Genomic DNA, 23,750 nt, shown 5'->3' with positions numbered 1-23,750 from the left:
TCTCAGGTCCTTTCTCTCTCTCTTCTCCTTCTGGGACCCCTATAATGTGAATGTTGGTGTGTTAATGTCGTCCCAGAGGTCTCTTAGGCTGTTTTCATTTCTTTTCATTCTTTTTTCTTTATTCTGTTCCATGGCAGTGAATTCCACCATTCTGTCTTCCAGGTCACTTATCCGTTCTGCCTCAGTTATTCTGCTATTGATTCCTTCTAGTGTATTCTTCATTTCATTTATTGTATTGTTCATCTCTGTTTGTTTGCTCTTTAATTCTTCTAGGTGTTTGTTCTTTAATTCTTCTAGGTCTTTGTTAAACATTTCTTGCATCTTCTCAGTCTTTGCCTCCATTCTTTTTCCAAGGTCCTGGACCATCTTCACTAACATTATTCTCAATTCTTTTTTTGGAAGGTTGCCTACCTCCACTTCATTTAATTATTTTTCTGAGGTTTTATCTTATTCATTCATCTGGTACATAGTCCTCTGCCTTTTCATCTACCTTTCTGTGAATGTGGTTTTTGTTCCACAGGCTGCAGGACTGTAGTTCTTGCTTCTGCTGTCTGCCCTCTGGTGGATGAGGTTATCTAAGAGGCTTGTGCAAGCTTCCTGATGGGAGGGACTGGTGGTGGGTAGAGCTGGGTGTTGCTCTGGTTGGTGGAGCTCAGTAAAACTTTAATCTGCTTGTCTGCTGATGGGTGGGGTTGAGTTCCCTCCCTGTTGGTTGTTTGGCCTGAGGGGACCCAGCACGGGAGGCTACAGTCTTTTTGGTGGCACTAATGGCAGACTCCAGGAGGGCTCATGCCAAGGAGTACTTCCCAGAACTTCTCCTGCCTGTGTCCTTGTTCCTGCAGTGAGCCACAGCTGCCCCCCGCCTCTGCAGGAGACCCTCCAACACTAGCAGGTAGGTCTGGTTCAGTCTCCTATGGGGTCAATGCTCCTTCCCCCGGGTCCTAATGCACACACTACTTTGTGTGTACCCTCCATGAGTGGAGTCTCTGTTTCCCCTAGTTCTGTCGAAGGCCTGAAATCAAATCCTGTTAGCCTTCAAAGTCTGATTCTCTGGGAATTCCTCCTCCCATTGCCGGACCCCCAGGTTGGGAAGCCTGACATGGGGCTCAGAACCTTTACTCCAGTGGGCGGACTTCTGTGGTATAACTGTTCTCCAGTTTGTGAGTCACCCACACAGTGGTTATGGGATTTGATTTTATTGTGATTGCGCCCCTCCTACCATCTCACTGCGGCTTCTCCTTTGTCTTTGGATGTGGGGTATCTTTTTTGGTGAGTTCCAGTGTCTTCCTGTCAATGACTGTTCAACAGTTAGTTGTGATTCTGGTGCTCTCGCAAGAAGGAGTGAGTGCACGTCCTTCTATTCTGCCATCTTGAACGAATCCCTACATGTATTAGTAGTTTTAATCTTTACCCAATCTTGTAGCCAAGACAAAAACCTGGCTTGCCCAAGGTTAAAACAGCCAGTAATGACAGAACCAGTAATGACAGCTGGCCAGGCAGCTGGCTCTAGAGTTCATGTTCTTAACTAGCTTAAGTAGGGTTTGGCTGGATTCAGGGGTTGAAACAGTGCTATGAGACTGCTTGGCTTGGCTTGCATCTCAGAGCTTCCTTCCTAAGGTGGGCTCCTCTGTGTGTCTCCATGGTGACAAGCCCACACGGACCTCAGACAGGTCTTCTCAACAGCTCTAGCCTAAGTCCTGGGGACTGACAGGTCTGGTCTGGGTCATGTGCCCTCTCCTAGGGCAGGGTCAGCCTCCTGAGAACACTGCAGGACTGCTATAGAAGGGAGAAAAAGTGTTTTCTCAGAGGAAGGGATGTCTACACCAAAGACCAGGGTTAATTGTGACCAAGGGTCAAAGTGAAAATGGAATTTTGGAAAATGGAATTCCTATGTCGATGAAAATAATCAATAAACAATCAATAATTAGAAAAGAGTTTTTATTTGCGCCAAACTGAGGACTAGCCCAGAAGCCTGGTTCCCAGATTACTCTAAGAAACTGCTCTGGAGAAGCAGGTTTTCAGCACAGTTTTATATCTTGTCAGAACAAAGAACATTAAACAAGTCAGGGATACATTTCTTCAAGGTTTCAATAAAACACCAATGCATACACATACAGCACATACAGTAATGGCCTTGGCACCTGGGAAGGGAGTCTTATCATCAAAGGAGGACCAGCATTGGTGTCCCAGGAAGAGGGGCATTTAATCTTTATTTTTAAAATGGACATTCTTTACATCTGATCAATGTGCCCTTTTCTTTAATAATTAAAGCAGATGTACGGGGCTTCCCTGGTGGTGCAGTGGTTAAGAATTCGCCTGCCAATGCAGGGTACACGGGTTCAAGCCCTGGTCCAGGAAGATTCCACATGCCACAGAGCAACTAAGCCTGTGTGCCACAGCTACTGAGCCTGCGCTCTAGGGCCCATGAGCCACAACTACTGAGCACACGTGCCACAACTACTGAAGCCCTTGCACCTAGAGACTGTGCTCCGCAACAAGAGAAGCCACCGCAATGAGAAGCCCACACACCACAACGAAGAGTAGCCCCCGCTTGCTGCAACTAAAGAATGCCCACGCACAGCAACAAAGACCCAATGCAGCCAAAAATAAATAAATAAATAATTTAATTAAAAAAAATAAAACAGATGTACAAAGTAGGTTTGATAGGCCAGAAACAGGCTATTTTAGTTAGCATAAAATTCTAGTTAACTCATGTAGAAGCCAGAATGATTTCCCTATATCTCAATATGTAAAAATTTCTTTTATCACCTGCTATGTGCCAGGTGTTTGCAAGGCATTGGGGAGCAGCTATTACATGGTTGTAGCCCCCCGTCAACTGGGAGAGCACAAGCAAAAGGAAAATTGCAACAAAGAGTAACTAGAGGGCTTCCCTGGTGGCGCAGTTGTTGAGAGTCCACCTGCCAATGCAGGGGACACGGGTTCCTGCCCTGGTCCAGGAAGATCCCACATGCCGCAGAGCAGCTGAGCCCGTGAGCCATGGCCGCTGAGCCTGCGCTCCGCAACGGGAGAGGCCACAACAGTGAGAGGCCCGCGTACCGCAAAAAAAAAAAAAAAAAAAAAGAGTAACTGGAGCCCAAGGAGAAAGGAATAACTGATGAGGAGGTAAGCAGGAACCAAATCCAGAAAGCCTGGCAAGACCAATTAGTAACTACCAACTACCACTGCTTGAACGTGCGAGGCACTAGCCTAAACAATTAGTAAACACTTATCTTCATTCTGGTACCTGCTGTGTCACAGATGAGGAAACTGATACTTAGAACAATGAAATAACTTGCCCAAGGAATCCAGAGTGATGGCGCCAGGATTCAATAGTCTATGAACACCTTGGATTTAACCACATTGCTAAGGGAAGGCCAGCAAAGGTCACAGTCAAATTCATTTTTTCCCCAAAAGTAATCCACAGTCAAAATGAAATTTCTTGGTTGGTAGCAAACTGATATCATACGTCTATCATTTCGGTGCACAGTACACACATTGAAGAACTTATTTAATGGGCCCTAGCAATGAAGATGTGGTCATTAAATACCGGATTTTTTCCAACCTGCTTTTAAGTATCATCAATATGGTCTGCAAGAAGTGCATTTAAAATATCAGGGGGGAAAAAAAGCTGAAAGGCATTCGGATCCAGATACAAAGGCCCTGAAACCACCAAAGGGGAAACTGATCTGACCCGAACATACTACATATGGAAACCCTGGAATGGTTGCGATGCTCTCGGGAATATTCAATTACAAGGGAGACCCAGCACTGACCTTTTTGCAAGGAGACAATCAACAGAAGACTGTATTTGATAAGAGGAATTCACTTCCTGTTAACAAGGCTTCTAACCCTGTACAAGCAAAAGGAGAAGGGAGGGCAAAGACCCCAGGTGGCTTTGAAGAGATAAACCCTGGTTCTTTAGGAGTCTGAAAAGAAAAAGAAAAAAACAAAACGGGAAAAAGGAGGTATTGTGTAGAAAGGCCATATGATCCACCCAGTTGTTAAATCTTTGCTCCAAAGGGTTTGCTACAAGGGCTGAAGAAATGATAGAAATAAACCCGTAGAAACTTGACATTCTTTTCTTGAATATTTATTGCATTTCTTCTGCAAACACTCACAACACATAGTGATATTGAAGAGTGCCTACTAATTCAGATTTTACTTCCTGGGTGGCTTTCTGGACTATCCATCCCTGTATTCAACCTACCTCAAGCCACTCTCCCTGGTCCCCACGTACCACAGCAGAATGAAGGGCTGCCCTTTATTCGGTGCTCTCATAACCTCATATGCAGTATCTCTGTTATGGCATTGGATGGAAATCGTCTCCACCACTAGATTCTAACTTGCCCCTGTCCTCAGCATTTTAGCAGATGTAGCTGCTCAGAAAATGTTTGTTGACTGAATTAATGAAACGCTTCCATACATTTATAAATAGTGCTTTCTACTGTACTAGGTCTCTGTGGTCATTTTTGGCCCAGGAGCTCCTCAAGGGCAACGTCACGTCTTATCCATCTTATCTCCATTGCCTCGCATGGTGCCTAACAGTTCCTAGCAGACAGTAAAAGTTTGAAGGGTTAAGCACAAAATTTCTCAACATATGACACGGTAGGAAGGAGGCAAGAGAGTAGCAAACAGGGTTACTGATGGAGGAAAACTTGTGAATTAGTGACACAGTCTTTTTCAGTTTATGAGCGTGAGTGATGGGAACTGACGGATTTCTGGCAAAGTACAAATTTAGCTTTCACGTTTCTGGCTGGGGGTAATTTCTCACAAGCCGTAAGAAGGGGGCTAACATGAACCACATACGGGTGCTTCACATTTAAAACCCCAGAACAAATCCATGAGGCAGGTATAATCCCCGTTGTACAGAAGAGGAAACAGGCCCAGAAAGGTTTATTTCTTGCCTGAGCCCACCTGAGCGGTCAGCGCCAGGCCCAGACTCCACCGCAGGTTCCCGGGCCCGGCCCAGCGGTCCTTTCCTCCTCCTGGGTGACCTCTGACTCTTTCACGTCTAGCTGGGCGACTCCTGAGGAGGAGAAGGAGGAAAGAAGCTGGGTGGGGGGGGGTGAGATGCTTTGGGCATACCGGAGCCACAGGGTTCAGGACGCAGAGCACAAAAGCAACGAAGTGCCCCCGTAGGGCCTAGCACACCCACTCGCGCGCATTCGCCGGCATCGGTAAGCTTGACCCTTCTGCGCTTCCGTAGTTCGGAACAAACTGGATATCTCTAGACGGGGAAGGATAAATATTTTGAAATTCAAATCATGTTTCCGGATTTGAGCACTGAGACAGCAAAGCCTAACCCTCCGTACGTTCTCACGAAATAAAACTGCGAAAACAACACAGCCTCTCCTCTTCATAAAAGGAAATCCCTCCCTCCTCCGGCGAACCGAGGCCGGAAGTTCCGGTGGGCTTGACGTCACTACCGCCCAGTTTCTGGGCGGTGCTAAGATGGACGCTCTACAGGCTCGGGAGAGACTCCGGCGGAGATACCTGTTCCCGCGGGACGTGGTGGTCCAGCAGGACAGCGAGGGCTACGCCGGGCCGGGTGAGGCACCCCCCCGTGGCGCGCTCCGAGTCGCGCAGAGGTTCCCAGAGGCGAGGCGCCGGACACGGCCGGCCCCGCGGGCCTCTCGCAGCCCTACCCAGTCAGGAGGGACAGGGTTTCGTTTTTTCAAGGCTTACCAAGTAGTTTTGCAAGTCGGGTATTTACTGTCGTAAAAGACCCTTAGAGATCAGGTAGCCCTGCGCATCTTGGTCTTCAGGATTCCCAGGAGAGCTGGTTTAACACCTGTTTGGCCATATCCATTAAAATAAAAAATATCCACAGATTGTATTTCTAAGAACCTAACAAAGGAGCGTACTCGTAGCAGTACACAAGGGCGTGTGTGCAAAGTCTTTCATCTCAGCTTTGCTTGTAATAGCGAACGACTGGAAACATCTAATTGTCCGTCAGCAGGGAGCTGGTTAAATACACTTGGCTGTTTATACATGACACAGCAGGCAGACTTTTATGAACCAATGTGGATGCTTTTCAAAGGGAGGCGCAGAACAACGGATGGTATGCCACCATTTGTGTTCAAACCAGATAACATGCGGTGTGTGTTCACCTGTAGATGCATAGAATATGCAAGAATTCAGTAGACGTTATTACTGGTAGCTGCTTTGGGGCTGGAGAACTGGGGTTAAGGATAAAGAGAGCGATTTCACCTTAGATCTTTTTGTCCTGTATGTTGTAAATCTTGTGTATTTATTACTTTTAAAAAGTAAACGCAGAAAACAACATGTGCAGGCATGCTGGTTTATAAATTTTGAGAGTGTCTCGCAGAATTTCTATTATGAATAAGCTTCCCAGGAATTCTGATGGTCAGCTAAAAGCTCGGGAACCTTGGCTACATACTAGTGGTTCTCACATGAACTGATAGAGAGGGCATGTCAGTCACATGGGGAACGTGTTAGACCCCATTTGACCCATTCTTTCAGATTGGGTCCGAAATGGAAGGAATTTGACTTGTCCATCACCTGTCTAAGACAAGTACCATGTTGGGACTGGACCTCCAGTGTGCCCTTTCCACTTTTGAGCTGCCCCAAAAGGTTGTGTTTGTTTAAAAAATTAAAATATGTAGTTGTAAGTAGTGTTTTTGGAAAATCAAGTCCATTTTGTGTTCTAATGTTTGCCACTTGCATTTTTCTTAATTAACAGGACTAATGACTTTCCTAGACTACATGTGAAGCATAGCATTAAAATTCCTATACTACCAGATGGCATTATTCTTTCCAAAAGACTATATAAATAAATTTGGTTGCAAAACTCATTTAGCAGCAAAACAAGTTGACTATATTGGACAGGTTTTATGGCAGGCTCCTATTAATTATTTCTAAAAATATAAACCTATTTTGGTGGTTTTACAGAAGAAATTGGTACTATAATGGGAGAGAATGTGGTTCTTAGAAAGCTCTAGGAAATTATTTTATTTGACTTAAAATAGGTGTAATTTTAAAAAAAAAAAAGGAATTCCCTGGCAGTCCAGTAGTTAGGACTCTGCGCTTTCACTGCCGAGGGAGCAGGTTCAGCCCCTGGTCGGGGAACTAAGATCCTGTAAGCAGCACGGTGTGGCCAAAAAAAAGGTATAATTTTTCCTGTGACGTTAATGGTTACTTCATAAGTTGAACTCTCTGTTATTTGCAGAAACCTCTACACCTGTTGAGAAAAAGGAGAAACCTCTTCCAAGACTTAATATCCATTCTGGATTCTGGATTTTGGCATCCATTGCTGTGACCTATTATGTTGATTTCTTTCAAACCGTTAAAGAAAACTTTCACACCAGCAGGTAAGAAAACTTTATTGCTTCGTAAGTTAAACACACTTGTTTTATTTTTCACGTTTTGTGAGCCGACTTCTTCAAACGCTTAGTAGGCGCCTACTTTCTGCCGGGCATGGTGTTGGAGGTGCTGGTGACGCAGAGTTGAAAAAGAGAGTGTGTGTTCTGGGCACGTACCGCAGAGTGGGTGAGGCTGGAAATTATTTCAGTGGGCTTTCTCAGCACAGGTGTTTTGTAGGATGAGGACGGTAGTGAATTTAAGAAGGACCTAATCCATTTGTAAACCACGCAGAGAGAATGACTGAAGGTCTTTAATAAGATCAAGTACAAGAGCATTGGGAGGAGGGAATGAGAATTGTGGTGGGTGGGAATTGGGTCTCAGAGCTCGTTTTCAGAGAATAGTTACAGCCAACAAGGTAACCACATGTACAGGCTGTGATTGAATTAGAGTTGAGGTCACTGGTGGGAGGAGTCAGGAGCTTTGAGGCAGGATGTCAAATAGTCCATTGTTCATGAGGATTGAAATCTCTTTAGTATAAAATCTAGGAGTTGACATGGAGGGGAAGGTTGTTCATCACACTCCTGAGTCCTCACTGGGCATTGGAGAGTGTTCTGGAGGCCCCTAGATAACAGAAAAAGAGGGAGACGTGTTGGTGAGCATCGGAGCTGGCATCGAGAGGGGTGATTTGCTTAAAGTGCGAGTGTAATTGTTTGGAAGTACCAGCAGGGCTAGAAAGATGCAGACGGGACTGTTTGATCCGGTGATATCGTTGGGGGTTGGGGGACACACAGTCTCTCCCGCAGAGGCCCTCAGGAAGAGCAGTGACTGCTGGAGGGGCATCTGAGGAGAATGAGGGAGCAGGTGGTCCGGGGAAAGCAGGCGGGGGGTGGGGGGGCGGTGTTATGTAAACTATAGCAGGGAGAGAGCTTGTTCGCCTTCCTTATTTCCACAAGCAGGAGCTTTCCCTAAACACTCCCATCTTCTGGCCCTTCCCCTCACTGGCTTCTCCCCTGGGAGGTGCTAGACCTCCTGATAGGGTTTGGGATGAAGAACCAGGCGTGTAGCTCAGCACCTTCTTCCTCTTGGGAGCCAGCTGCCCATGGGAAGCGCAGATTCTGGGCTGCTTTTCTGCACCATTGTTTTATGGGGCGACCCTGACATGAGAAGGTCTCTAGGTTTTCACTGTGACTTGAAACCCAGTGGGTAAGCCTGTCTCTTTCTGGGTTTCAGTGTGAGGAAGCACGTTGTCACCATTCACCAAAGCTATCTTCTTTTCGTAGCTCTATCAGTAAAGAAGCTGACAGTTGGTCTTTATCAGTTTGGTTTCTTTGTGTCTTTCAATTGGTCTAGAACTTGGGCTGGGAAAAGAAGCAATGGTTGTTTCAGACACCATCAGTAGCACCTGCTGCTTCGTTCATGAAATATCTCATGAGAGCCTGAGATGTATCCAGTTATGGTCACAGTGATGAACAAGGCACATTTCTCACCCTCCACCAGCTCATTTTAGGCTGTGATAGATGAGTAAGTCATGTGGTGTGTACTGTTTGCGTGTGCGAGGGTATGTGCGGGATGCCGTGAATGCACCTAGAAGGGGCACCCAGTCCAGCCCAGCCTCAGGAGGTAGGCCTTTTTGAGGTTTCAGGAGAGATGACAGGATTTATCCATTTGTGTCCTATGTATCCTCGTATATGAGAATACTAAGTATTCTTAGTAGTTAAAGGAGATGGTGAGATAAGGAATAACTCACTACACTGTAAGGTGTTTGGGGGCACCCACAGGAGTAGCGGCACACAGTAGCCCACCGGTGGTGTGTGACAGAGCCTGGACTCAGCCTCCGGACCAGGACTGGGGGGCATGAAAAGAAAGTGGGAGTCATAGGGCTGTCCTCAAAGAAGTGTCATCTTAGAGGAAAAGAGACAGAAACGCATGGCCGAAGGCTGAGGATTTTGAGCAGAGTCGTGTTGTTTTCTTGCTGAGGCCTCGGTAAGCAGCGGGGAGTTGAGGCAGCTGTGGCGGGAGGGCGCTACCCAGAGGCAGTCCGTGCAGGCTGCCTTCTGCTTTCTCGAAAAGGGTTCATTCCTCTGATTTTCCAAATCTGGCCTCCTCCCATGACCAGCAGGGGCTGGAAGGAAGGGGCTGATGAGCTTTTTCTCACACACACTGAGCCAAGTCTTCTGTGGAGTTGGAAGGAGCAAAAAGCCATTGGCCCTTGTGGGAGGACTGGAGATATTCTAGGAACAGGAGGGTTTCATTTAGAAATCTTTTACGAGAGGCGATATGAATTAACTCCTTCCAAATTGATATTCAGTATTTCAAGAAACCCAGCTTAACTTGGAGGAGTTGATGGTATCTGTTGAAATCTTTATTACTCTCACGCTCAAAACTTCAGAAACAACCAGAAAGCCACTCGCTTTCCTGTATGTTTAAAGAAAACGTCCTTTTTTGTCAGTTAGTTTATGAAAGTGTGTGTGTGTGTGTGTGTGTGTGTTTAAAGTCTTACTTTTTCATCCTTTCATGTGTCTCACTCTCATCTTTACCTACCCATCTCCTATTAGATCTAGACTTTCTGCAAGCTGGGATTGAGTAACTGTGGGTCCCTCTGCCCCTTCTCCAGTTGATATTCTTCTTAGAAATAGATATTTAGTCTATTAATGTTAAGATACCTGATTTGTTAAGTGCTGTCAATTAGCACTTTTTTTTTTAAACCACTTTATTTTTGTGTACATATTTGCTTCACAATCACTGAATTTCTAGTCAGCTTCAGGTATCTGAAGAGCCTTTAAAAGTAGTTTATATTGTCTAGACCCAAGGTATGCTGCACACAGTCTGGAACAAAATTGCAAATAACATCTTTCTTAAGATAGGCATAGAAATTCTGATTCAGTAAGTTAAGATGCTTCCTTTCTCTAGTGGCAGGGCTGAGTCATACCTGGCTGGTAGGCCCTGTGTTATGGGACAGGACTCAAAATTCAAATCACCTGTATTCAAAGGTAAACTTACAAAACCTTTGTCAGATACATGCACTGTCAAAAATGGTATCACTGCCATTGGTATGGTAAGCCAGCAACGATATGAGCCTATGTCACATTTCAGATGTGTCAAAAAAGATTATTTACTATTAGGCTGCAGAGGATGTAAAAGAGGATAATAGAAGGGTATTATTTTTGTCTCTACAGTTGGTTTCTGTTTGGCGGTACCTTGTTGCTTGTTAGCTTATCGATTGCATTTTACTGCATAGTCTATCTGGAATGGTATTGTGGAATTGAAGATTATGATATCAAGTATCCAACGTTGATACCTATTACAACTGCTACTTTTATTGTAGCAGGAATTTGGTAAGTTACCTTTGGAATGAAAATTTTTTTGATCAGGTAATGATGTACATGGTACAAAATTCAAGAGGGAAAAAAAAGGGAATGATGGGAAAACAGTCTTCTTGATTCCCTTTTCAGTAGTGTCTTTCTTTACTTACATATTTAGTTATTTAAAATACAAATGGTGACATGCTATATATATATATATATATATATATATATATATATTGCATTTTGCTTTCTAAATCATTTTCATTGTGAAGTATAATGCAGACAGAAAAGTGGAAGAATCTAAAATATACAGCTGAATTATCATGCAGTGAGCCTTGGTGTAAACCCTAACGAGAAAGATCTGTGCCGGCCCCCTCTAACCCCTTCCATGCCCCCTCCCAGTCACTGTACCTTCATTCCTGCCTGCAGGTAAACACTGTCCCCACCTTCATGGTAACTGCTTTCTTTTGCATCTCTTATAGAAATGGGTTCATATAGTATGTATTCTTTTACTTTTGACTGTTTACATGCAACATTATGTATGATTTGTCCATATTGTGCATAACAGTTGCTCGTTTTTATTGCTGTTCAGCATTCCATCTTATAACCAACTCCCAGTTTATCTGTTCTGCTGTTGATCGCATTTGGATTGTTTCCAGTTTGGGGTTATTATGAGTGATGCTGTTAAGAACATTCTTGTGTATGTCTTGTGTGCCTGCGCGTGCTTCTGTTGGATGTATATGTACATGCATACATATATACATATCTCTAGAAGGGAAATCATTGGCTCATTGGGTATGCATACCTCCAACTCTAGTAAATAGTGCCAAACTGTTTTCCAGAGTGATCTTTTTTTTTTTTTAAATTGAGTTTGGAATTCTTCCATACCAGTACATACAGATGTGTCTCATTCTTTTTAACAGTTACATCATTATCACTGCATGGACATATCATGATTTATTTAACCAGCTCCCTGTTTTTTTATTCCTTCGCTGTTATAAATAATGCCACAATTAACATCATTTTTCATAAGCTAAGAGGTTCTCAATGAAAAGTTTTTTTTATGTTTATAAAAGTATTTTATAACTTGCTCATTAAAGAAAAATCTGTAAATTACAGAAAAACACAAAGGAAGTAAATCCCATGATCCTGCCAACCAGAGAGAAAACTACACTGAACATTGTGTATGGGCTTTTAGGTTTTTTCCTCTCTTTATATTAATTGCATTTTAATTTGGGGAAAACCACACACCTTTGTACATATTCAGTTTAAATGTATTTTTTCTATTATGTATTTTCTGTAGTTGAAGTTTATGGGTGTTTGACATATGTTGCATTGTGATGCAGTTTTTTATTAACCCTTCGGTGACGAGTGTAGACAGTTGTCTTATTTTACAATTTCTTATAAGGCTAATGTCACCACCGGAAATATTATTGTATGTTTTAGAACAGTAGGATTATAGCTATTTAAATGTCTACTTCTCAAAATATTATGTTAGTCATTAATTATCTGAAACACTTATTTAATTGACTATAATTTTCCTTTATTAACTTCTGCTGTTAAAAATTCAGTTCATAAAAATCATTGCACTTAGAAAGTGTGTTATTCTTACCTGGTGACAGGAATAGTATTTTTCTCAATGGAAAGTTTAATAGCAGCTTATAAATGATTACTTTTTCATTCTGTTTCTAACAGAAAAATACTTTAACCGTCTATTTTTTTTTTTTTTTTTTTACCATTATAGTTTGGTAGTGTGTGAGATAGTAAAAGCAGGCTGTAGTCATTTTATTTTGTGTTCCTTTACAGATACTAATGTTAAGAGACTGAAGTCTCTGTTAAGCCAGGCCAGCTCTTGTTAGAGGAGCTTTAGTGATTCCAGTTCTGAGTACTTCGTGAAGAAATTGTGATATTTCCAATATTGGCTAAGTCACATATCTGAGAAACATGATTTATATATAGAAAGTTACTGGCTGAATGAACTTTCCCAAACCGGGTAAAAGTGAGTCCTTTAAATCTAGATTCTGCAGTAGAATATAGTTGTGTAGAGTATAGCTATAGTTGTGAACTGTGTGGCTATTTTGTCCTTTTCTTTTCAGCTTCAATGTTGCTTTATGGCATGTGTGGTCATTTTTCACTCCACTGCTGTTGTTTACCCAGTTTATGGGGGTTGTAATGTTGATCTCACTCCTTGGATGATTTCTAAAGGTAAGATTTCTGGAATGGTATTTCTAATAATGAATGCATTTGAAAAAGTCTTTCATGATAATTTTCAGTGGACATAGCAGTAACGGACTAGTAAATTATTTCAATCATGTTTACACGAGAGTTGTTCATCCATTGAACTCTGAGGTAGAAGGGACTGTGATCCCTTTCCATTTGCATAATTTAGTTCTAAGTGACTACTTTTTAGAGAAGGCACCCTGATCTCATGAAGAGAGTATTTGCACCAAGATAAATAAGATCTCATGATCTTATTTAGAGAGTCTTCCAAGATCTCATGAAGAGAGTATTTGCACCTTCCAATATGGATAAGTTCACACATTGATTCATTTTCTATCGCAGTAAACTTCCATCTACTTCTGTACTGATGACTATTGGCTAGATCGTTCTTAGTTAATGGGAATATGGGAAGAATGGGCAATTTTACCCAGTTGAGAAGAAAAATCTGTTTCCTAACTGTCCTGGCTGCCTCATAAAAATCTGATGGATGGCACACCAGCCTTTCCCTTCCATGTTATTTATAGAATTTCTGCTTCCCCAGAGACCACTGTGTCCCTGGGCCTGCTGCCTTCACAGTGGAGTCTATTTGCTAATTGTCAGATGACTCATTTATTGAATAAGTATGTGTTCAGAGTACTCACTGTACATGCTTAGGGACATGGTGAAAAAGACAGACGGTCCCTCTCTTCATGTTGCTTACGTTAGAACTTGGAGAAAATCTATTCCATATGTCAGTTTACTTACTTGTAAACTTGAAAACTGAGACCCAGAGAAGTAAACTTGGAAAACTGAGGCCCAGAGAAGAAAAAGTTAATGCACTCAATTATTGGGGTGCAAAAGAAAACTGACATTTCAGCTCACAGACAGCATGTTCTCCCTTTGGAGTTTTAAAGGAAAGTCCCTATAACCAGGTAAAGAAGAAATGGATGTCCTCTCATTGTTGCTAGTCTGAAAATAGCTGCTAGCACACACATGCTGATGTGCAGAGTCCCCTCCACACGTTGTGCTGTGTCTAGGACCGTTTGGACTCTCACAGTATGTCCTCTGTCCCTGTTGACCTGTCGCCACAAGAACATTCCCTCATCTGACCCTGTCTGCTTTGAATCTCTGGCTGTTCCGTATTGAGTTTTTCCACGTGTTCAGGAGCTTTTGACTTACTGCCGACATCAACGTTTAATTGGTAACAGAGAGCCAGAGAATGTTGTAGGCAGGGAGATTGAACTGTGCTTTTTAATATTAAATCCAACAGCCTGAGATAGAATGTCTCACTTGGGTTTTCTTTCAGGTGTAAGGGCATGTCAGTTTAAAGTGAATGATTAATATCCTGCTAGCTGAAAGCACCGCAGACATAATGGAAAAGCTACAGTGTGTTTTTGCATCTATGAAGTGAATGGTTTCCTTGGAAGAATTGTAACTTTATAGCTCTGTAGTTGAAATCAGAATAAATTATATTTCATTTGTATATTCCTAAACTCATTATCGAATTTTTCAGATTCAAAGTAGAAATATTCTATTCAAGACAGAAATAACTAATTTGCAGTGTTAATCTGTTTGGATCATTGGAGAAATTGTTGGTGTAAAAATTTAAATGAATTTTCATTAGAGATGCATAATGTACTCCCGATAGTTCAGAGAAGTTGTTCACTCTTCCATTTAAGGGTGAGCAGTTCAGTGTTTGAGATGACTGGCTGTGTATATAAAGGAATGATAGTGTCATGTGCCTTTAACCCAACTTCAGCAATTCCTAATAATACCGTTTTTATAATAGCTTTGTAAGGAGGAGGACCAGTTGAAAGGATTTTGTGTTTTCCCATCACTTAAGATTTATCACTGTGTAAATTACTGGGTTTTTAGCATTTGTTTAACATATGAACTTTTAATCATCTTAAGTACGTGTAATTTTTTTCTTAATATTTAAATAAAGTATTTCTATAACTTTCTTGTGGGTTTTGTTAATACAAACTTTGGAATTGTTTCTGTCTTCAGCTATTAGCACTTTCACTATAGAAATAAGCCTTCTTTTTAGAGAAGGCTACTCTGCTTTTCAAAGACCAATGGAAGACAGTATTTGCACTTTCAGATGCAAATATGTTTACATTAAACCTAAACATCGTAAGCATTGTGACATTTTAAGTACCTTATGTTGGTTTCTGCGCTCCCCACCCACAAGGGACTTCAGGTGATGATATGTTTCAGTCAACACTTGTGTCTGGCTCGGATCACACCCTGCAGTAGTAGTTAATCTTGACCTTGAGCAGCAGTTAGTCTTTCTCCAGCTGTGAGGCAGGAACATGATCTGTGTTGTTGGGTTGTGGGTGATAAGAATAATGTTTATGAGACACCTACTACAGTGCCTGGCACACAGTAGGTGCTCACTCAATAAATGGTAATGGAGAGGGAATGAAAGACAAAGTAGATCAAAGAGAGGAATGGGAAGAGGCAGGCATGATCGGTAAACAGAATCAAGCTCAGTTGGTGTACATATGCGTGTGAGGGTGTGTAGAGAGAGTCATTTAAAGTAAGGAGCAAAGTCAGGCGAAGGTCAGAATCAGGTGGCCAAGTCAGTCAGTTATGTGAGGGTCCAGTGTAAGGCGGAGGTTGCAAACCCAGGAAGTAGGATTAGAGGGAGCACTGATTCAGACCCTCTGGAGGGAACTTGGTGCGGGGCAAGGGACGTACCCCCCGTGACAACTCCCACAGAGTCTTTGGGCAGATTCTGCAAGAAATCTTTCCTTCCCTCCCTCCCTTCCTTCCATTTTTCTTTTCTTGCAAAGTAGTTTTACTGTTGATACTTGGTTAGAAACCTAAGGCTGGGATTTTCTGTGTAATACAGTCATTAGAACCCAGTTAGCCAAGTGCTGATACTGTGGTATAGCTAGGGTGGTAAGGAGATGATCCTGTTACAAAGAGACATCTGAATAAATTTGTTTAAACAGGATCATGCCTGGTCCCTGTGCCCATTAAATAAGTGCTGTGCAGATTATTTGTGGGTCTTTTCCTATTGTTATAATTATTATTTTCTAAAATTTATTTATTTATTTATTTATTTTGGGCTGTGTTGGGTCTTCGTTTCTGTGCGAGGGCTTTCTCTAGTTGCGGCGAGCGGGGGCCACTCTTCATCGCGGTGCGCGGGCCTCTCGCTATCGCGTCCTCTTTCGTTGCGGAGCACAGGCTCCAGACGCGCAGGCTCAGTAGTTGTGGCTCACGGGCCCAGTTGCTCCGTGGCATGTGGGATCTTCCCAGACCAGGGCTCGAACCCGTGTCCCCTTTATTGGCAGGCAAATTCTCAACCATTGCGCTACCAGGGAAGCCCTTGTTATAATTATTAAATAAAAACTGTGTCAAGCAGTGTTGTTGCTGCTTCTAAACAAGCCTGTGGGAGGAGCATCCACTCAGAATAGTAACGAATAACGGAACTAACCGTTGTGAATGTTTAGCATGAAAGTCAGGGATATGGTAGAAGCAAGTGTGTGTTCTTAAAAATGTCCCTGACTGACAATCCCAAGTGTCAAGACCGAGTCTTCCACCCAGGTTGCACACTGGTTGCCTCAGGCCTGCTGCTCAGAGGTTCCCATTGCAGCTGGTGACAAGGCTGTCTTGTGAAGAGTCCTCCAGGTGATTCTAACGTTCAGCCTCGTTCCAGAACTATCCTGTTCCAATCACTTTGGGCAGAGATGTCTCTGCAGAAGCTAGAATGTTCGAATTGTCAGGGAACACAGAGATAGCAGAATTGAACTTAGCTCCCTAGGGTAAAAACCAGATTGAGGCTCTCTCCAAATCTGTGTCTGGGACCTAGCTTGGAAGGCAGTGGTCTTTCTAGGAGACTTTGTAGCATTTAACATCCTGGCTGTCTCAGGGTTCTTTGGTTTTATACAACAATAACAAGAAAAGGTCTCTGGCTATGCTTAAGCAAAAGAGAAATACATTGGAAAGGAATCGAGGGAAAAGCTAAGAGCCACATCTTTATAAGTAGAATCATTTGGGGAGGTGGGGTGGGGTGATCCTAGGTAATAGGGGTTAATAGATGCCCTCTTCTGTGGCCACAGTTAGGATAACTGCCCTTCACTTAAAAATTTTTAAAGACTTTAATTCAGCTCAGTGTTTCTTGAGGTGCGAAAGAGCTTGGTAGATTTTAAGAAATGTTTACATAGAATTCATAAAAATAAATAACAATCAGGAATATTTCGCATACACTAAGGACTAATTTGAAAGAAGCCAAATTGCAGGCTCCGGGTCAAGGGAAGATTGGGAGTTGAACAGAAGAGTAAATTATTCCTAAAAAGACCACAAAGATCTCTTCTAAGTCTCTCAGATTCAGTTTTGAAGTTGAGGAATGGGATTTTCCCAATTCGGCAGAAATGTAATGTGTAGCTATTTTATTTCTAAAGCAATGTGAGCAACTAGCTTTTGGTAGAGCTGTAGCTTTGGCAAACCTTATTATACCTCACTTTGGGTATATTCATGATGCCTTGAGATGCATCATTCCTATCCACATACAAATGTGTTGTACTATTTACCATCTTCAAACAAACACCCAAGATAGGGCTCCCTCAAGCTTCTCCAGTTATTAACCACTTTTTGGGTCCCCTTTACAGCAAAACTCCACCGAAGAATTCTCCAGGCTTATGATATCCAATTGTGTTCCTCATTAAAAAAAAATTGTATTAGGACGTATGGACGCAAAAAAGTGTGTGTAATGTTCCTTTATGTATAAAAATAGGGTCCAAAAGGATGTCAGGAACTTGGTCCCTCCCCAGCCCACACTCAGGGGTAGGAGTGGATCCTGGAGTTCACTCAGCTCACTGCTTCCCTTGCTCCTGCGCGCCCAGCCCGCAGCCTGATCCCCACTGTCTCTCAGGGCCAGCAGGACTCCTTGTAATCCCTCCACCCCTGTCATGGTGCCGCCACAAAACCTGGGATTCCTTCTCATACCCTGGGCTGACTTCCACGTGCATCTGTCTGTATGTCCCGGTTATCACCTATCACTGCATAACAAACCACGCCAAAACTAAGTGCCTTAGGACAACCACCACCCTTTATTTTGCTCAGGAATCTGAAATTTGAGCAGGAATTGATAGGAACAGCTTGTTATGTATGGGGTGACTCAACTGGGACTGGACGGTCCACTTCCAAGGTGGTTCCCTTGTGGTTGGTGAGATGGTGCTGGCCCCCAATTTCACTCCGCCTGGACATCTTCATGGGCAGCTTGGGTGTCCTCATGGCATAGTAGCTGGGATTCAAGGGTGAGCTTTTACATTAGTTTTCTGTTGCTGCTGTAACAGATTGCCACCAATAGCGCTAAAAATGACAGAAATTGATTATCTCACGGTTCCTTGGTTAGAAGTCTAATATGGCTCTCGGCAGGGCTGCATCCCTTTCTGGAGGCTCTTAGGGGAGAATCCATGTCCTTGTTCTTTCAGGCTGTTGGCAGAATTCAGTCCCTTGCAGCTGAAGGACTGAGATCCCCATTTCCCAGCTGGCTGGCAGCTGAGGGCCGTTCTCAGCTTGGAGACGCCAGCCACGTGCATTTCTTGCTCGTGTAGCTTTCTTCCTCCATCTTCAAAGCCTAGGACAGTGGGTCAACACATCCCTCTTATACTTTGAAATTCTCCTGCCTCTTCTTCCATTGCCACATTGCTCTGACCCACTCTTCTGCTGCCTCCTTCACTCCTAAGGGTCTGTGTGAATACATTGGGCCCACCCACCTGGGCCACCCAACATCATCTCCGTGTTTTAAAATCCTTACTTCATTTCAGTGTTCCTTTTGCCAGGTAACAACATATTTATAGGTTCCAGGGAGTAGGGTGTGGACATCTTTGGGGCCATTACTCCACCTACCATGGTGTTCCTAGAGACAGGAAAAGGAAGCTACTGCTTAAAGTGTGGGCTCAGGAGCTGAGTGTCACTTCCATCCTATGCTACTGGTCAAGCAGTCACAGATCCCCTATTTAAGGGGAGGGGGACATGGCTTTGCCCCATCCTAAAGGAGGAGTACCAAAAAATTTGGAGGTCGTGTTTTAAAATTGCCATAGTCTAGCAGCCACTGTGGAGAGCAGTAGGGAGTTTCCTTAAAAAACTAAAAATAGAGTTGCCATATGATCCAGCAATCCCACTCCTGGGCATATATCCTGAGAAAACTTGAATTCTAAAAGGTACATGCACCCCAGTGCTCATAGCATCACTATTCACAACAGCCAAGTCATGGAAGCAACCTAAATGTCCATCAACAGACGAATGGATAAAGAAGATGTGTATAAATACAATGGAATACTGCTCAGCCATAAAAAAGAATGAGATAATGCCGTTTGCAGCAACATGGATGGACCTAGAGATTATCATACTAAGTGAAGTAAGTCAGAAAAAGACAAATATCAATGTCATATGATATCACTTATGTGTGGAATCTAAAATATGATACAAATGAACTTATTTACAAAACAAAAACAGACAGACATAGAAAACAAATATACGGTTACCAAAGGGGAATGGGGATGGGGGAGGAATAAATTAGGAGTTTGGGATTAACAGGTACACACTACTCTATGTAAAATAGATAAACAACAAAGCCTACTGTATAGCACAAGGAGCTATATTCAATATCTTGTATAAACCCTAAGGAAAAGAATATGAAAAAGAATTATATATATATATGAGATTCACTTTGCTGTACAATAGAAACTAACATTGTAAATCAACTATACTTCAATAAAAAAAAAGAAAAGTGAAAATTGCCACAGTCTAATCTCTGTTCATAAATTCTCTAGATTCCTTCCACATGCAAAAGTCATTTATCTTCCAGGAATCACTGAAGTTTCATCCCATTACAGCATCAGGTTCAGGCTCGAGCTCCCGGATCTCATCATCTAAATCAATAAAAGGTGCCTCATCAGACAAAAAGCATAAAATACCTAGGAATAAACCTACCTAAGGAGACAAAAGACCTGTATGCAGAAAATTATAGGACACTGATGAAAGAAATTAAATATGATACAAATAGATGGAGAGATATACCATGTTCTTGGATTGGAAGAATCAACATTGTGAAAATGACTCTACTACCCAAAGCAATCTACAGATTCAATGCAATCCCTATCAAACTACCACTGGCATTTTTCACAGAACTAGAACAAAAAATTCACAATTTGTATGGAAACACAAAAGACCCTGAGTAGCCAAAGCAATCTTGAGAACGAAAATCGGAGCTGGAGGAATCAGGCTCCCTGACTTCAGACTATACTACAAAGCTGCAGTAATCAAGACAGTATGGTACTGGCACAAAAACAGAAAGATAGATCAATGGAACAGGATAGAAAGCCCAGAGATAAACCCACGCACATATGGTCACCTTATCTTTGATAAAGGAGGCAGGAATGTACAGTGGAGAAAAGACAGCCTCTTCAATAAGTGGTGCTGGGAAAACTGGACAGGTACATTTAAAAGTATGAGATTAGATCACTCCCTAACACCATACACAAAAGTAAGCTCAAAATGGATTAAAGACCTAAATGTAAGGCCAGAAACTATCAAACTCTTAGAGGAAAACATAGGCAGAACACTCTATGATATAAATCACAGCAAGATCCTTTTTGACCCACCTCCTAGAGAAATGGAAATAAAAACAAAAATAAACAAATGGGACCTAACGAAACTTCACGGCTTTTGCACAGCAAAGGAAACCATAAACAAGATAAAAAGACAACCCTCAGAATGGGAAAAAATATTTGCAAATGAAGGAACTGACAAAGGATTAATCTCGAAAATTTATAAGCAGCTCATGCAGCTCAATAACAAAAAAACAACCCAATCCAAAAATGGGCAGAAGACCTAAATAGACATTTCTCCAAAGAAGATATACAGACTGCCAACAAACATGAAAGAATGCTCAACATCACTAATCATTAGAGAAATGCAAATCAAAACTACAATGAGGGCTTCCCTGGTGGCGCAGTGGTTGAGAGTCCGCCTGCTGATGCAGGGGGCATGGGTTCGTGCCCCGGTCTGGGAGGATCCCACATGCCGCGGAGCGGCTGGGCCCGTGAGCCATGGCCGCTGAACCTGCGCGTCCGGAGCCTGTGCTCCGCAATTGGAGAGGCCACAGCAGTGAGAGGCCCGCGTACCACACAAAAAAAAAAAAAAGTGTACAGGTGATGGGATAGGGAGGGTGGGAGGGAGACGCAAGAGGGAGGAGATATGGGGATATATGTACATGTATAGCTGATTCACTTTGTTATTAAGCAGAAACTAACACACCATTGTAAAGCAGTTACACTCCAATTAAGATGTTAAAAAAAACCCCACAAAAGCAACTGTACAGTTGGTGCCTCCTCCAGGAACCTCTCACCCTTCTTGGCAGACTCAGGGCTTGCCCAACCCTCCCGCCCTAGGGCTCCTGGAAGGCAGGGCTGAGTCTCATGTTTGATACTCTATAGCTTCTCAGCGAGTTAAATAGTTATCCATTGAGTGTGTCTCCCCCAGAATGTCAGCTCCGTGAGGGCAGTCTTTCATAACTGAATTCCTGGCACCTAGAACAGAGCCTGAAATGATTCAGTGTAGTATAAATGAGTGTTGACCACATAAATGAATGAACAAAGTGAATGATGGCAAGTCCTCAGGTTGACTCCCTCCCAGCCCAGGGCTCCCTCACAGCCAGGACCTTCTGGCAATCAGAACCAGCTAAGTAATTTGCTGGATCCACTGCAAAAATGAAAATGTGGGTCCCCCTGTTCAAAAATTAAGGATTTCAGAACGGCAACAGCAGGATGTTAAACCAAGGGGGAAAGGGTGTCTCCTGAATGCTGGGCCCTATGCTACTGCACAAGGGGCTCGCTGTGAGCCCTGCCTGCCCTTTCCTGGGCTCCATCCCCCAGCAGCTCCCTACCAGCTTCCCGCTCCAGCCCTGATCTCAGCCACGCCAGCCCTTAAGACCTCCTGAGAGGGGCACTCTGGCGGACCAGGTCAGCTTGGGGGGCCTGGGGGAGCAGAGGGAGATGCTCCGGTTCCCCCGGCTCCAGGGAGGATTCCTGCCAGCCCCCAGCCCCAGCTCAGCTCAGTCTAGAAGTAGCTCCCCATTCCCTTGGAGGAGGGAGAGAGATGTTCTCTTTTCTTGGAAGGTGGCTTCTGTCTTGTCCGCATCTGGGCATCTCCTGGCAGACACCCAGGTACACCAGACGGACAGACAAACATAGACACAAACGAAAAGGACACCCTCTCCCCCTATTCATAGATCTAGGGACAGGGGCTGCCACCCCCTCCCATCCTCCCCGACCCAACCAGACACACCCAAAGACTGACCTCCAGAGAGACACAGCAACACGCAACAGAGAAAACAGACCGTAGAAATACGCAGAGACGAGGACAGGCAGACACTCATGCACACGGACGCGTTCGTCCGGGCTCACCTAGACCTCCGTGGTCCGCTACGGAGACGCTCCGGGGCACCAGAGGAGCGCACTCACCCGCGGGGCCCTAGACGCGCCGCTCCGCCGCGGCCACGCCTCCGCGCCCACACCCTCGGGCCGGCTCAGGGCGACACCTTGCCCGCCATCCCACCTCTGGGAGCCGGTGGGAGGCACCTGTCATCCGTCATCGGCTCAGGGGACAGAGCTGAGGATAGCGGGCGGGTCCGGGCGCGCGGGTCGGGGAGCGGGAGGACGCGCGGCCATCGGGGCAGGGTTGGCCCCAGGCCGAGGCACCAGGGGCGGGGAGCGGCCCGCGTGGGTCCAGAGTGGGCGGAAGTGTTGCCCCGGACATTGAGGAGGGAGAGAAGGTGGGCGGTGCGAATTGGGGAGCGCGAAGAAGCCGGGGTCAGCCCGGGTCGGCGGGGGGCGGGGGGGGGAAGGTGGTAAGTGGATCGGGTGGGTACCTTGACCGAGGGTAGGGGGCAGAAGGCGGGAGATCAGGCGTCCGAGGGTGATCAGGACAGCGGGCTGTTTGGCAGAGGGCGTCGGGTCTAGGGCAGAAGACGGGCAGCGGGTGGGGCCCGGGTCGCAGCCGCCCCCGGGACTAGACTCAGTGCAGGTCCCTCAATGATGCCCGAGGGCCAGGGGGCGCCTGCCTCTCCCCAGGCGTTTCGGAGCAGCCCGGACAGGGGCTCGTCGGGACCCGCAGCCTGCCCGCCGCCCCAGCTCCCGGCCCCGGGGCCCCCGGAGTCCCCGGAGTCCCCGGCCCCTCGTCGGGGCGCCATCCGCGCCAGCTTCCCGCAGAAGCTGGCGGAGGCGCTGAGCAGCCAGTATGGGCTGAACGTGTTCGTGGCGGGGCTGCTGTTCCTGCTGGCCTGGGCCGTGCACGCCTCGGGCGTGGGCAAGAGCGACCTGCTGTGCTTCCTCACGGCGCTCATGCTGCTGCAGCTGCTCTGGATGCTGTGGTACGTGGGCCGCAGCTCCGCGCACCGCCGCCTCAAGGACACGCACGCCGGCGCGCGCTGGCTCCGCGGTGAGTCCCCGAAGCAGCGAGCCGGCCGGCGGGTGAGTGCCCAGCGAACCCAGCCTGCTCGCCCGCTAGCCGCAGCCCGACAGCAGCTCTGTGCCCTTTCCTCCTCTGACTTCTCTCCTTTAGTCTTTTTCTGCCTCCATCTTCCTGCACATCTTTTCTGCCCGCCTCCGCCCACCTTCCCTTCTCTCTCTTTCTTAAGGCTGGATTATTGCCATAGTCTCCTCTCTCCGCCTTCAGGCTCTTGCCTTACATGCCATCGTTGGAACTACGGTTACACAAACCTATTCACATCTTTCCTTGTTTAAAGCCCTGCCATGGTTCCACGGACCCCATGATGGAGGCCACACTCCTTATCCTGGCATTCAAGGCCCGCTAAGATCTGAGCTCAGATGCCTCTTTAGTTTAATCCTCTCCTTGGCCTGCATTCTGTGCTCCAGTCTCAAAGGCTTTTAGTTCCCATCACAATATTTC

The 23,750-nt window shown here is 44.9% G+C and overlaps 2 protein-coding genes and 1 pseudogene across 5 annotated transcripts in view; 2 read left to right on the top strand and 1 right to left on the bottom strand.

Annotated features, from left to right (window-relative positions):
• Positions 1-5,392: 5,392 nt before the first annotated feature.
• The window catches only part of TMEM128 (transmembrane protein 128), a 30,296-nt gene continuing 11,938 nt past the window's right edge, over positions 5,393-23,750 (top strand). Inside the window, exons 1-5 of one of the 4 annotated variants that reach the window (XM_004269632.3) lie at positions 5,393-5,548; positions 7,190-7,331; positions 10,500-10,658; positions 12,725-12,833; positions 14,134-14,787. In XM_004269632.3, the coding sequence (XP_004269680.1) occupies positions 5,452-5,548; positions 7,190-7,331; positions 10,500-10,658; positions 12,725-12,824 (498 nt within the window). In that variant the 5' untranslated portion in view covers positions 5,393-5,451 and the 3' untranslated portion in view covers positions 12,825-12,833; positions 14,134-14,787. Of the gene's footprint in view, positions 5,549-7,189; positions 7,332-10,499; positions 10,659-11,747; positions 12,834-14,133; positions 14,788-23,750 lie in introns of those variants that run through there. The other 3 variants (XM_033427869.2, XM_033427870.2, XM_049709446.1) reach the window with 3 other exon arrangements.
• LOC117201197 (transmembrane protein 126A-like) lies at positions 10,074-10,371 on the bottom strand (annotated as a pseudogene).
• Positions 22,742-23,750, top strand: part of OTOP1 (otopetrin 1) — a 43,977-nt gene continuing 42,968 nt past the window's right edge. Inside the window, exon 1 of the mRNA XM_004269633.3 lies at positions 22,742-23,279. Coding sequence (XP_004269681.3) covers positions 22,874-23,279 — 406 coding nt within the window. The 5' untranslated portion in view covers positions 22,742-22,873. The remainder of the gene's footprint in view (positions 23,280-23,750) is intronic.

Source organism: Orcinus orca, chromosome 4 (assembly GCF_937001465.1).
Source record: "Orcinus orca chromosome 4, mOrcOrc1.1, whole genome shotgun sequence".
Taxonomy (NCBI): domain Eukaryota; kingdom Metazoa; phylum Chordata; class Mammalia; order Artiodactyla; family Delphinidae; genus Orcinus; species Orcinus orca.
The sequence above is the reverse complement of the archived record's forward strand: the minus strand, read 5'-3'. Positions and strand labels throughout refer to the sequence as shown.